The 13,254-nt window shown below is 55.4% G+C and overlaps 1 protein-coding gene across 15 annotated transcripts in view; it reads left to right on the plus strand.

Annotated features, from left to right (window-relative positions):
• The window catches only part of LOC105090185 (centrosomal protein of 164 kDa), a 59,255-nt gene that overhangs the window by 39,156 nt on the left and 6,845 nt on the right, over positions 1-13,254 (plus strand). For 8 of the 15 annotated variants that reach the window (XR_010378918.1, XM_064482087.1, XM_031443606.2 and 5 more), the window contains 12 exons: positions 235-381; positions 1,883-2,002; positions 4,668-4,886; positions 8,147-8,278; positions 8,368-8,584; positions 9,585-9,662; positions 9,924-10,052; positions 10,403-10,525; positions 11,651-11,794; positions 12,237-12,320; positions 12,463-12,531; positions 12,844-13,019. Coding sequence is in view for 14 of the 15 variants with exons in the window: in XM_064482087.1 (XP_064338157.1) it covers positions 235-381; positions 1,883-2,002; positions 4,668-4,886; positions 8,147-8,278; positions 8,368-8,584; positions 9,585-9,662; positions 9,924-10,052; positions 10,403-10,525; positions 11,651-11,794; positions 12,237-12,320; positions 12,463-12,531; positions 12,844-13,019 (1,638 nt within the window). In the remaining variant the exon portion in view is untranslated. The remainder of the gene's footprint in view (positions 1-234; positions 382-1,882; positions 2,003-4,667; positions 4,887-8,146; positions 8,279-8,367; positions 8,585-9,584; positions 9,663-9,923; positions 10,053-10,402; positions 10,526-11,650; positions 11,795-12,236; positions 12,321-12,462; positions 12,532-12,843; positions 13,020-13,254) is intronic. The other 7 variants (XM_031443611.2, XM_031443613.2, XM_031443612.2 and 4 more) reach the window with 5 other exon arrangements.

Genomic DNA, 13,254 nt, shown 5'->3' on the forward strand with positions numbered 1-13,254 from the left:
TCCGGACCCCTTCCATACCCCGCCTGGGACGTGAGTCTCTGGTCTTCAGTGTAAACAGCTCGGGAAGAGGCAGGGAGGGGAGATGAGATCTGAGACCTGAGACAGGTAGGGAAACTTTGCTGGGGCTGCCTCCTTCCTTGTCCCCGTCACAGCCCTTTGCCCCCAAATGGGGTACGTCTGGAGCCTCTCGCCTTCCTCTGGCTTTAACACAGTTGCTTCCTTATTGCTGTCAAGGGAGGAGGTCCCAAGCCCACCTGCCGCCCACGAGAAGGGCGAGGAGCAGCGCTCCCAGGCCGAGGGGCCGGGCCCTGGGCAGGAGGAGGCCGAGGAGCTTGAGGAGAGGGTGGTGGTCAGCCCCACCCCGCCAGTCTCTCCAGAGGCGTAAGGGCCAGTTTTCATGTCTGTCCCTGTCCTCCCTTCTGTGTGGGTTGCCTGTGCCCGTCCAGTCTTGGGTGGTGGGAGGGGATGCTCTGGCCCCGGCTCAAGGGGAAGAGCGTGTAGCCTTGGTTCAGTGTGTAGCCTTAAGACCCCTAAGCAGCCCCAGGGCTCCCCTGGTCAGCACCTGGGGTATGAGGCTGGAAGCGAGGGGGTAGGGTACCTCCTGGGTCATTAGCAGAAACCCAGTAACCAATGTTTGCGCCTCTACTAAGCACTATTTTTCTCTTTCTTAAGAAAAAAATTATTAAAAAAAAATCGAGGTATTTATATACATGGAAGTCCATACACCTAAATTGTACAAATCAAGAGTGTGTACACGTGTATATGCCGTCTCACAACCACCCAGCTCATCTGTAGGATGTTTCCACCCCTCCAGAAAGCTTCCTCAGGCCCTCTTCCTCAGTCCACCCAGGTCACCGCTGTTCTAGCTTCTGTCCCATAAATTTGTTTTTCCGGTTATCCAACTTCGTATGAGTAGAATTACACACTACCCAGTTTATATCTTCTGTGCTTGGGTTCAGAGCTCTTTTCCTCCCGTTTTCTCCTCCCCTCTCTCACCCCTTTTACAGATGAGGAAACAGGTTCAGAGAGGCAAAGGCATTTGTGCTAGTTGTTTGCAGAATTAGGACTAGGCTCTAGTCACCAGAGCCTGGACTTCTGACTCTTGGTCTGCTGCCACTGTGCCTTTTCTCTGCATGGAGAGAAACAGGGGTCAGGGTTGGACAATTTTTCCTGCCTGTGAACTGAGCAGTACAAAAGGATTTAAGAGTCCTCAGGATTCAGGCTGAGCGTTGAGCACAAACAGGTTCGCACACTGATTACTCCCAGGAAGTGTCACCGAGAGCTGGCGGGGGACAGGAGCTCACGGTTTTGTGTCACCACCAAGGCACTGCAGGAATGACGTAGGGAAGGGGTAGCCCATTTTTCAGGTGGGGATCTATCCCACCGTGACAGCTCTGACCCTGAGGAACAACGTGGCTTTCGCAGGTCTTCTTGGTGGCTGTGGACAGCCAGAGCAGGATGCTTTTGATGTGGACGGGGGGTGAGAGTGGTTCTGGGCAGCGGTCAGAGGGCATTTCCCAGGGCCTCTGGGAGAGAAGCAGTGAGGCTCCTCCCAGCTGCCTGGGCTGAGGGTCCCATCCTTTGTATTTCTCCTCCCATCCCAGTGAGGCTGCCCCTGCCCGGGGGCACTCTCCTTGAGCACACAGTTTCAGTTTACACAGTGCCCTTCGGAAATGTCTTCTGTTCCTTTCCTGAATCTTTGCAGGCTCCATAACTTCCCTGTTACTCATCTTTATGATTGCATGAAGAATGGCTTGGTTTTCTGGGTTTTGTGGGGAGTGTCTCATTTGTACCCGTAGGATTTTAATTTGCGGAGGAGACTGAGTGACAACATGGAGAGGGCAATGCCACTGAAGGAAGAATTTATTGCTTACATTTCCAGAGAGAAGAGGAGCTATGCGGGGAAGGGGTGGAGTTGGTCAGGAGGTGAAGGAGGCAAGAAGGAACAGCGTGACCCAGAGCCTGAATTGGGGTTTTTGTGGGAAGCAGTGGGCGAGGCAGGGTAAGTACCCTGAGTGAGTGCAGCGTTGGGAAGTTTGAATAATTTTGGTGGGCTTTGAGCTATGGACGTGGTCTCTAGTTGCCTGCTGCCTGGCCCTGGGTGATTTTGGGCTGGGGGGAAATATGGCTTGGTATGAGTTAGATGAGGAGACGATGGGGGTGTAGGAATTGGGTTGATTTGCACATGAAAGGCACATTCCCTTTGCTGTCTGTAAAGATTGACTCATCCTGGGAGGGGCATCCTCTCCTTGACCCTCAAGCTTTCTCAGACATCAAAGCATCATAAAATACAGAAAATAAAAAACATGATTAGTAGAGTGTCACCTCCATAGATGTTGTCAAGCTGAATCTGAAGGAGTTAAGAACAAAGGGCAGGTCAGAGTGCATAGGCAGGGCCATCAGGCAGCCACCGCTCTGCACGCTTTATGGCCAGAAGGCCTGGGTCAGGGAAACAAGGCTGTCCTTCCCTTGGTCATCCCAGCATCTTTCATGAGGTTTATAGAGAGAGGGTAAAAGAATGAAAACCGCTGGGTTGAAAGTGAGCAGAGATGAGATCCCTGCTAACGGATTCCAGTTTTAGGGGTTCTGTAGCCATTTCAGGACTGTGGGTACCATGTCCTCCTCCCTCTTGTCCTGCCTTGCCTGCCTCCCCTCCTTGCTTTCTTCCACATGTCTCAGAGTTACTTGGTGGCCAGTCTGAAATAGTGTTGCTCCTATAGAGCCTCCTCTTGGCCACTCGCTGTTGAAAACTGGGTCTCGTTGATGCCGAAACCCGAGAAGGGGCCTGGAAATCCGACCTACCTCTTCCTCTGGAGTCCTCTGCTTCCCTGTCATCTCATAGATCTTTCAGGCTCATTGTTGACTGCCTTGGACCTCAGCTGGGACTTTGGGATCCTAGATCTTTAAAATGGGGACACAGAGAAGAGTCCCACTGAAAAAGGCCCCCTTTGCCTGCCTGCCAGGTGTGCCAGCAGGCTCACTGGCGCGTGCAGCTGGGCACATGCTGTCACGCCGTCTGATGCCCCGTCTTTCCGCAGCATCTGTCCCTGGGGCCCCACGTAGCTCCACGGCTCACAGAGGGGAGAGACGTTAAAAGGTACCATCTCAGGGAAAAAAAAGATGTTTTCAGCTCAGGTTGGAAATGAGTTGGAGGGTTGATGAGGCGGAGAGCTGCGGGGGGAGGCGCCTTCCGAGCGCGGAATTGTCAGAGAAGGTGGCAGCCACTTACATCTAGGCTGAGTCGGGGGACTGAAAGGAAGCCGGGAATGGAAGGAGGGAGCTGAGGTTGAGAGCAGAAAAGAATTGAAGGCTCAAGACTGTTCTGGTCTGAGTTACGATTTTAGGAAAGATCTCACTGATATTTCAGAGATGTCAGTCACTTTTTGTGTCTTCCTTCTGTTTCTGGCCTGGGGTAGGGGGTGGGTTGAAATGGAATTCCAGAGCCCTTGTTTTCATCTGTTCTACTCTGATCCTGCCCACTGCCATCCATCTGCTGCAGTGTGGGAGCCGAGGGAGGAGAGGATTCTGTGTCCCCAGCAGCGGGGCTGGCTCCCCCGTTGGACTCTGGTCCCCCTCCTCCTTGATTTGGACCACACCCATATGCTGCTGAGGTCGACTGGACCCCAACTGGGCCACCTTGCCAGGCCGGGGAGCAGGTGGTTGGGTGGTCAGACCAATTTCTAATGTAAGATTTAGGGACATGGGAATGCAGACACATCCTGGCCTTTAGGAAAGCCACTCTGGGAGTCAAAATACTTTATCCCACCTACGCTTTCATCGCGTAAAATCTTCTTGGGGTTTCTCTCTGAGTATTTCCTTCAAGAACCAGAATACAAGCCACATAACAACCTCACTACTTTACGTACCTCTGTAACTGATACCATTGTTCTGTATCTTACCACCCACCTGAGGCATCCAAGTTAGTCCTGAATTTCTTTTACCTGTTTCCAAACATTGAATTCACACTAAGATGAAATTGTGGCATCATCGTGGGGATGTGGAGCCTGGCCAGCATTCTGGTTATGCTCTTGCTACTCTCTGGCTTCAGGAAGAGTCTCCTGCCTGCCTCCCTCAGCAGCATGGGAGGAGGGTTTCCCATTTTTGGACCTCCATGCACTATTCTAGGTTTCAGGGCTTGCAGACATGCTGCTGCTCTTGCTGGCTCATATGCATTGGCCTCGGTTCAGTTTGGGAGTCAGAGAGCGGCCTCTGGGGACTTCCCAAGCTGTTGGCATGAGCCTCCAGTAGCAGGCAGAGCCCTGGTGAGGAGACAGAAACGGGGCCATGAGCCACTCTGGGGAGGAATCCATGAGGGATAGAGCTTCACTCTTTCTTCTGCTGCCAGCTCTTGGGCCACAGCTTTGGGGGTTCGCCTCAGGCCACAACCTGCCAGGTTCCCTGAGAGCCTCCTGTGGACCACCCTCCTCCCCAGGCTCTCAGGGCCTGGGATGGCCAAGGTAGGGCTTGTCCTATAGAACAAATGCTGTCTGTGTCTTCGAGAGGGGAGCCTTGCTGCCACCCTTGGGTGACCTGATTTGCATTTATGATTCCTGACCCTGGGCCCTCTGTCAGGGTTCTGTGTGTGATGTTCTGTATCTGTGTAAGTCCTGGTACCAAATGGCAGGTGGATGGTAAACCTAGTGAAATGCTGTTCTCCCCGTTGGTAGGCGATTTGCGGAGCCTGCGGCTCCCCCTCCTTCCTCTGAGCAGCCCTCAGAGGCCGCACTGAAGGCCATGGAAGAGGCAGTGGCCCAAGAACTTGAACAAGACCGGAGGCGGCTCCTGGAGTCCAAGCGAGAGAAGATGCAGCGGCTGCGGGAGAAGCTGTGGCGAGAGGAGGAGGAGGAGGTCCTCCAGCTTCACCAGCAGAAAGAGAAATCGCTCAGGTCCTGCCCCCCAACCCCCTGAGCCTGGCTGCCTGGGCCTCACAGTGGCACCCTCCTCCTGCCCTGGCGGCCACTGGGATGCCCAAGGCCCCTCCAGGACCCCTGCTCAGTGGCCCACGTGGAGGAGCTGGCTCCCAGGCCGAGGCTCTTGCCTGTCCCCTTTTGGGGAGGGAGTTGGGAGGCGTGATAATGAGGGAGTAGCTAACGTTCTTTGAGAGATTACACTGATCCACGTGCTTTATGTCTATGTTCGTTTAGTTTAGGCCTCAAAACGGCCCTTATGAAGTGTTGTCATCAGTAGAATCTATAATACAGACGGAGAAACTGAGGCACAGAAAGGTTAAATAGCTTGTCCAAGGTCCTGGGACTCAGAAGCAGCAGAGCCCAGATGAACCCAGGCAGCTTGTCTCTGGGGCCCATTTTCTTGACTACATCGTCCTCTCTCTTGGGAGTCAGGGCCCTGCTAGGACCCAGTGAGGTGGGTAGGGGCCACATGGTATGGTGTGAAGTGCTTTTGCTCTGGATCCAGAAGATTCTATTTGGGTTCCTACTCTCTGAGTTGCTGGCTGGGAGGCCGTTGACAAACAACATTTAAGCCTGGGCTGGGCTTCTGCGTATGTGACTGTGTGTATATGTGCTCAAGTTTTATTTTTATAAGAAAAGGCACTTCAGGGCTGGCATAGCAGCTCCACAGAGTCACCAGGTCCCCGGACTTCTTTAATCTCCCTGCCTTCATTAGTGCTGGGTTTTACTCTCAGAGTCTCTTTACAGGCCAGTATAGCTGCTGGGTCTCCAACCATTGTATCTGTGTTCCGGCAGGAAGAATAGGGGCACCTTCTAGTGCTTTCAGTCCCTTTGAAGGCGCTTTTCTGGAAACTTTACCCAGTAACTTCTGCTTATTCTTTAAAGGTGTTTCTCTGGAAACTTGACCCAGTAATTTCCACTTATATCTCACCCCTGGTTGCAAAGAGTGACTGGGAAATGTAGTCCTTTAGCTGATCCTCTGTACCTGATAGAATAAAATCAGGGTTCGCTTAGTAAAGAAAAATGGGAGAATGGATATTGAGATGGTAATAAGCACTCTCTATTACATTCCCAGGATAGGAAAGGACCTACAAAAAGATGTTAATGTATTTCACTTACTCGGCAGTTAAAGGCTAAATCTTGTCCTCTTAGACTAAACACCCAAAAGTAGTAGAGACTTATTATTTTTATAGCACACATGGCAAAGAGCATATAAAATATTTTGCTTAATTTAGAGAAAGTAACAGAAAACTAACACCCAGCTACCCAGAGGGTTGGGGTAATCTCTCAGTGGCCCTCTCAGTCTGCTGACCCAGGGTCCATCCTTGTATCACCCCTCCTGGATCCCCTGCCAGGGAGCATCCCAAAGAGCAGATCTTCCTCCTCTTCCAGCCAACTGAAACTTGGGGCAGGGGCCCATCCATACAGGGTGCCACTCAGCTCACCTTGAGAGGCAGTGCCTAGGAGGAATCCTGGTGGTGTTTCCCTGCTGGTGTGCCAGGCTCCTCTCTCTCCCTGGCCACCCTGAGCTTGGCTGACTGTGCTTTCTGTCCCTCCCCAAACCCCTCAACTCCAGAAGGGCACAGCCCTCCTAGGTTGTGGTGAAGACTAGCATGCCAGAAGTGTCTGACTCAGGTCCTGAAACACAGTAGTTGCTCAATAAATGGTGGCTCTTGACTGTATTTTCAGTTGAAATCAGTACAGTTTCGGCACTCTTGACTAAGTGTTCTCTCCTTGCTTGGCTGTCTTCAAAATAGTTTATCGTGAGAACCCTGTTTCTGTTTACACATGAGCCTTTCTGAGGGGTGGGGCCTCCTCTCTGCTGGGAAACTTCCCCTTGGTAGAAATTTCTGGAAGCCAAAGCTGACGTTGTTGCAGATATTTCTCGAATGAGAAGGCAGGCAGGGAAGACAGGCAGGCTGACCCTTAGTTTCTTTAGTTATAAAACAAAAAGACTGAGTTTAGTTGTAAGATGAGAGAGTTGTAAAATGCAGGACTTAACCTGTAAAGACCCTTTCAGCTCTACCATTCTGTGGTGCTACGTGTAAAATTTAGCCACAGGACCAAGAGAAAGGGCTTCTGGGAAATCTAGAAGGAAGGATTTTTACTTAGCTCAAATTTTCTGTCATAATGGAAGAGAGTGGTAGTGCTGATAACTTGAAGTAGAAAACGATCCTAAATCTTTTTTAGCTTTGGAATTCACTGCAGAGGCTTTTCAAAGAAATTACCTTCTGAATCATGTTTTTCTCAGGCTTGGGTTTCCTGGGTGCACAGCACACAGCCCCTGATCATGTAGGGGCTGCGGGAGTGGGGCGTGGTATGTGTAAGCAGAGGGTTGACGTGTCTGCTTGGAATGAGATGGTTACCATCGTTGGTCTGTAAGTAAGACACCCTTCATGGAAAAAGCTTGCTTACGGTTTGGGCCTGGGCAATAACTGTTGGAATGCAACAAACATTTATGGAGTACCTACGTCATATCTGCTACTGTGTTTGGCACTTGGGATATAACAGATTTTAAGACAAGATTCTTTGTCTGGAGAAGCTCCCAGACTTGTAAGGAAAACACATAGAAAAGAATTACGATGCAGTATGATGCATGGCACAGAGTGGCATGCGTAAGAAAGGGCCTCCCATAAAGCGTGTAGAACAGAAAGGTAATTGATAAACTTGGGGGGAGTTGGAAAGCCTTGTCTAAGAGGAGGGAGCTGGGTGTTGAACAATGAACATGGGTTTGTCAGGTAGAAAAGGGAATTCTGGGGGAGGGGGGGAACCAGCATGAACAAAGACCAAGAGGCAGGGAAAAGGGTGGTGGGATTTAGAAGCGGTGGCTCAGCTGACCGGCTGACGTGGCTGGAGCAGCCTGTCGGGTGGAGAGTGAACAGGTGCAGAACCAGAGCTGGGTTAGGCTCAGACTGGATCCGGCCTTGAGTGAGTGCCGTGCCAAGGTGGACCTGTAGGCAGAGAAGAGCCTTTGGAAAAAATGTGTTCTGGGACCAAGGAGCCTGCAATCCGCTTCCTGTGGCAAAGGGCAGGTGGGGTTCATAGCCCCTCTTTCCCCTGGGTGGTATTAAAGGGAGGCTGCAGGACCTGGAGGCTGAGGTTGGACTTGACTTGAAGACTTCGGAGGCTTCACTGGCAGGCTCTGGGCTTTTGTAGGCCAGGAGCCAGGGATGATGAGTAGAAGAGGGTAGACCTTGTGATCCCTCCAGCGAGCTTAGCTTGTCTTTGCTTGGCAGTTCCCTGAAGGAGCAGCTGCAGAGAGCCACTGAGGAAGAGGAGACCCGGATGAGAGAGCAGGAAAGCCAGAGGCTGTCCCGGCTCCGCGCCCAGGTCCAGTCCAGCATGGGAGCAGATGAGGACCAAATCAGGTGAGCGCCGACTGTGGGCTGCCCAGCCCCGCGGAGGCTCCCCTACTACCCGAGTGCCCAGGCCCACAGCTGTCCCCTTGTCTGCCCAGGGCTGAGCAAGAGGCTTCCCTGCAGAGGCTGAGAGAAGAGCTGGAGGCTCTGCAGAAGGCTGAGAGGGCCAGCTTGGAGCAGAGAAACAAGCAGACGCTGGAGCAGCTCAGGGACGAGATGGAGGCTTTGGAGAAGAGAGAGCAGGCTGCCCTGACAGCGGAGAAGGAGAGGGCGTTACAGCAGCTGAGGGAGCAGCTGGAAGGGGAGAGAAAAGAAGTGAGCATGTAGATGGGAACCTCCCCCTGGCCCTGATGTGTCCTTGGGCTGCCGGGGAGGGCCTGAGCCCTGCGGGAGGGGAAGAGCCAGCCTCGGGCGCGCTAGGCGGGGAGCCGGCCGGGCGGTGAGACGGTGGGCCCACTGTTTGGGCCCGTGTCCCATGTGGACCCGGCGTGTCTCGGGGCAGGTGCCGCCCTGATCGCCAGGGCGTAGTGGAGGGCGCTGCACGGTCCACAGGCTCCCTCTGGGGCCCATGGGGCCAGCAGCAGCTGTGTTGTCAATGGCAGGGAGGAAGTTTGAGGGGACAAGGCCCGTGGATTTGGAAAGATTTAATGACCTAAAGAACTTAAACTGACCAAAGGTCTTGAGACAAAAGCGCCCTGTGCCTGCCCTTGTCCCTGAGGGGCAGCTGTGATCACCTCTTAAGTCTCCCTTCTCCTCCAGCCCCACGGAGTGTGCCCTCAGAGGGAGAGGCTAGCACACTTAGCGGAGTTTTTTCTCTTTTGTCCTTACTCCCTGTTCCTCCAATTCGATGGTCTGTCTCTAGGGAAGAAGCTGAAGTAAGTAATAGTCACGCCATGTGGAACTTTTGGTGATAGGTGGAGCTTCAGCTCGTAGGCCGCGAGAGCCTGCAGCGAGGCGGGGGGAGAACGCCATTGTAGCGCACGTGCGCCGGGAGGTGCTGCCAAGACCTCCAGGCCTCCCTGGCTTGTCCTTGCTCACAGGCTGGAGTGTCACCTGTGAACCTGTGGCCCAGCCCAGAGGCGGTGGGTGGAAGCCGTAATTGAGGCTTATAAAAAGCCCCTCCACTCTGGCCTTCACATCCCTGTTTGTTTGCTAGTTACAGACTTGAGGGACTGAGTTATCTCAGAGGAACAAAGATGTGCCTGTGGTTCCCCTTGGCCCTGGGGCTCGAGGGGTGTTTGGGGTAGTCTTCCTGGTTCATCAGAGCCCGGCCAGCCTGCCCTGTGCCCCTCAAACGCCCTTTGTTGCGTCCCAGGCAGTGGCAGCGCTGGAGAGGGAGCACCAGGAGGAGCTGGAGCGGCTCTCTTCCTCCCTGGTGGCCAAGCACAGAGAGGTGAGGTGTGGTGGCCCTGGCCTGCGGGGCAGAGCCTGGGCATCCTGGCCCAGGGTGGGTATGAGCCTTGAGAACCCCCTTCATGGCTGGGCTGGTCGGCCGAAGACCTCCCCCCCTCACCCCGTCCCTGCCCCTAGGGAAGGAGCCTCCCTCTCCCGCAGCCCCATGGAGATGGGTAGGGGCCCCTGGGGAGCGGGTGCCCCTCGGCTGCTCTGCAGTGCCCTCTGAGGGTCACGCTCCCCTGGGCTGGGGTCTCCTCAGGTGGTCTCCAGCCTCCAGAAGAAGATAGAGGAGGCTCAACGGAAAGAGGAGGCCCAGCTGCAGGAGAGCCTTGGGCGGGCGGAGCAGAGGGCTCAGAAGGTTCGCCACGTGCTCGAGTACGAGCACGAGGTAGATGCTGCCCCGCTGCCTCCAGCCTGTGTGCCCCTGTCCTGCACGCTCTGTCCTGGCCCGCGGGCCCCTGCTTTGCTTCAGATAGTTCAGCCGGGGTTAGGACTTCTGGGTCCATTTTTATGCCTTAGTTCCTTCGAGGCCCCCATGCCCTGTATGTGAGTGGGGAGGGGGTGCTGGATGTGGCTGTGGGTGTCTCGTGTTGTGTGTGTGATGTGGACGTGGTGGGCGTGCAGGGATGCTGGGGAGGCGGGTGTATGTTGTTTGCATGTGAGACCTTCGAGTGCTTCATTCCCCGGGTGCTGCTCCACCCTGTCCTACATGTCGCATCCCTGCCACTTGCCCTGCAGCTCAGTGGCCTCCTGAGAGAGAAGCGCCAGGAGGTGGAACGGGAACATGAGAGGAGGATGGACAAGATGAAGGAGGAGCACCAGCACGTGGTGGCCGAGGCCAGACAGCAGTACGAAGCCGAGGTGACTTGGCCGCGTGCCCTGGCACGTGTGCGCACGTGCACACGCACAGACACCCTGGGGCCCTTCCCCGCTTGCTGGAGGGCCTGGGAAGGGGACGGACTGTTGTCGGGGTGGTGGGAGGCTTTCTTCTCTGACACCCTGCAGCAGGGAAATCGCGTTTTGCCGTTTTACTAAAGCGTTAGCTGAGGAGTGGTTGCTCCCCAGAGGCCTGCACTTTGCTCTCATGGTAATAATAGCTGATGTGTATTGAGCTTGTCCTGTGTGCCGGGCCCTCTCCTGGGCTTCAGCGGTGTTCACCCATCTAGTCCTCACGGCACCTGTAGGGCGCACGGACTATCGTTATCTCCATTTTAAAAATGAGGGAACGAAGACTCGGGGAGCGTGAGCAGCTCTCCCAGGCCCCTCCCGGCCAGTAAGCAGAGGAGCTAGGATTCATGCCAGGCTGACTCCAAAGCCTTTAATTTTAGCCACCCAACACCATGCCACCAGGGTTTATTGAAGTCCCAGGACACTGAGAAGTAGGCTGGATATTATCTGCCCACCTTTGGCCTTGGGTGGGCAAGTTCAGTGGCTTGCGTGGGCCTGCCAGCTTGCTCACTCTAGGGGTGAGCGAGGGGGAGGGATGGTGGCTGACTTGAGCCCAGAGCCGAACCTCTGCCCAGGGACTCTAGGCTGCTGCTCCAGGAACTGGAGCCGGTATCCCTGACTCTGTATAGTCTTGCCCGGGGCAGGAGTAGCGGCCCGTGATGCAAGGTTGTTGGCTCCTTTCCCAAGCCACTCCTGCCCTTGCTGAAAGATAGTGATAATTTAGTAACGATCTCACTTCCCTTAAGGAAGGAGGGCTGTACGTGTGGGGGCAGTAGGAGAGGCAGGCTCCCACCGGGGATATTTGCTCAGGACGTCTCACCAGGGTCTGCGTCAGCGCAGAGAGGGGCTATAGGCTTTCTGGGGGTGGGACTGTGCCATCCTGGGCGCTCTCCTGCTTCCCTCCAAGAGACGGCCTTAGGGGGCCGTTGGGGTCCCTGATCCTACTGTCCTAAGGCTGCAGGGTAGGGGTGGGGCTGTGGTTTTAGGAGTGTGAGGGGCCAATGTGGTTTCCCACCAGTGGCTCCACCCTCTGCGTAGGAGAGGAAGCAGCGGGCTGAACTCCTGGGGCACCTGATGGGGGAGCTGGAGCGCCTGCGCAGGGCCCACGAACGGGAGTTGGAGACCGTGAGGCAGGAGCAGGACCGGCAGCTCGAGGACCTGCGGCGGCGGCACCGGGAGCAGGTGGGGTCTTTGGACAGTCCCTTGGGTCCCACCAGCTCTGACACCTCCACACAGGGTAGAAAAGTGCTGGGGGCGGGCACTGCGGCAGCAGCAGGAAGGAGCCCAACAGCTTGGGGTGGGGGATGTCTCTTGCTGGCCATCCCCAAGCCAGGGCATCTTTGCTCCTTTGTTTTCTGGGCCAGGGAGCATTCCTGGGATTGGAGGAGGAGGTCAGCTCTTCTAGGGCCTTGGGGTTGGTGCCTTTGCCTCTCCTTGCCCCCGCTGAAATGACCAAGGTGTGGTGCTTTGTGGGGAGGCCATGGGGACAAATGGGGGAGCCCAGCCGGCTTGGAGCACGTGGTATGGCGTGGTGGGTCAGGAGCCCCTCCTGCCCTCCCGCGCCTCAGCTCGGGCCTATGCCCTTTCTACACACACCTTTCTCTCCACCTACACTTCTGTGCAGGAAAGGAAGCTCCAAGATTTAGAGGTGGAACTTGAAACCAGAACCAAAGATGTCAAGGCCAGATTGGCTCAGCTGGATATCCAGGTGCGGGAGTAGGGGCGGAGGACGGGCTCTCAGGCGCCCTGGACCTTGGAGTCAGCTCCCCCAGGAGAGCATGGGCCTTCCTGCCCCTTAGACCTGGGGCCCCGAGATGGCCACACAGCCTGGTCCTTTCCTTCCCTCATAGGAGGAGGCGGCCCAGAAGGAGAAGCAGCAGCTCCTCGATGTGCAGAGGCAGGTTGCGCTGGAGAATGAGGTCTGTTTGCCTCTCCTGTCCTCCCTTCTCTGTCTCCCCCACCCCCATTTCTGACTTCCTCCCCACCACCCTTTATTCAGGGCATTAGGCTCCCAGTTTCCACAAACAGCACCGCAGTGTGGGGCCCTCTCGGGAGGGGGGTGCTGTGGTGGGGGAAGGGGCCAGCACCTCCTGGCGCAGACACAGGCCTTAGTGGGCCTGGTCCCACCCTCTCTCCAGCGCTCTTCCGGCTTCTCAGTCATCAGGTGCTGCCTGCTCCCTGCCTCCCCCTACCACGTTTCCGGGTGTGTCTATCTTTCCTTCTGTCCCCAGAAAGCCACCACCACCCATCAGCACCTGGAGGAGGCGAAGAAGGAGCACACCCACCTGTTGGAGTCAAACCGGAAGCTCCAAAAAATTCTTGATGAGCTTCAGGCCCGCAAGTTGGAGCTGGAGTCCCAGGTGGATCTGCTACAGACCCAGAGTCAGAGGCTGCAGAAGCACGTCAGGTGGTCTGGGCCCCTGCACTTAGCCCCCCTTGCTGCCTCCCACCTGCCCTTGGTCCTCTGCCGCTCCTGGGCCCTGTCTGCCCGCCGCCCAGTTAACAGGCTGAGGTGGAGTCAGGCAGAGGGGCTGCCTGCTACATTTGGTAGGGAGTGGGTGGGGGACTGGGGTGTTAAGAGGCCGTGAATAGCCTGGGGGGCCCTGGTTTACCATTCACACTCACACCCAGCCCTGCCTCAA

Source organism: Camelus dromedarius, chromosome 34 (genome assembly GCF_036321535.1).
Source record: "Camelus dromedarius isolate mCamDro1 chromosome 34, mCamDro1.pat, whole genome shotgun sequence".
In the NCBI taxonomy this organism is placed as follows: domain Eukaryota; kingdom Metazoa; phylum Chordata; class Mammalia; order Artiodactyla; family Camelidae; genus Camelus; species Camelus dromedarius.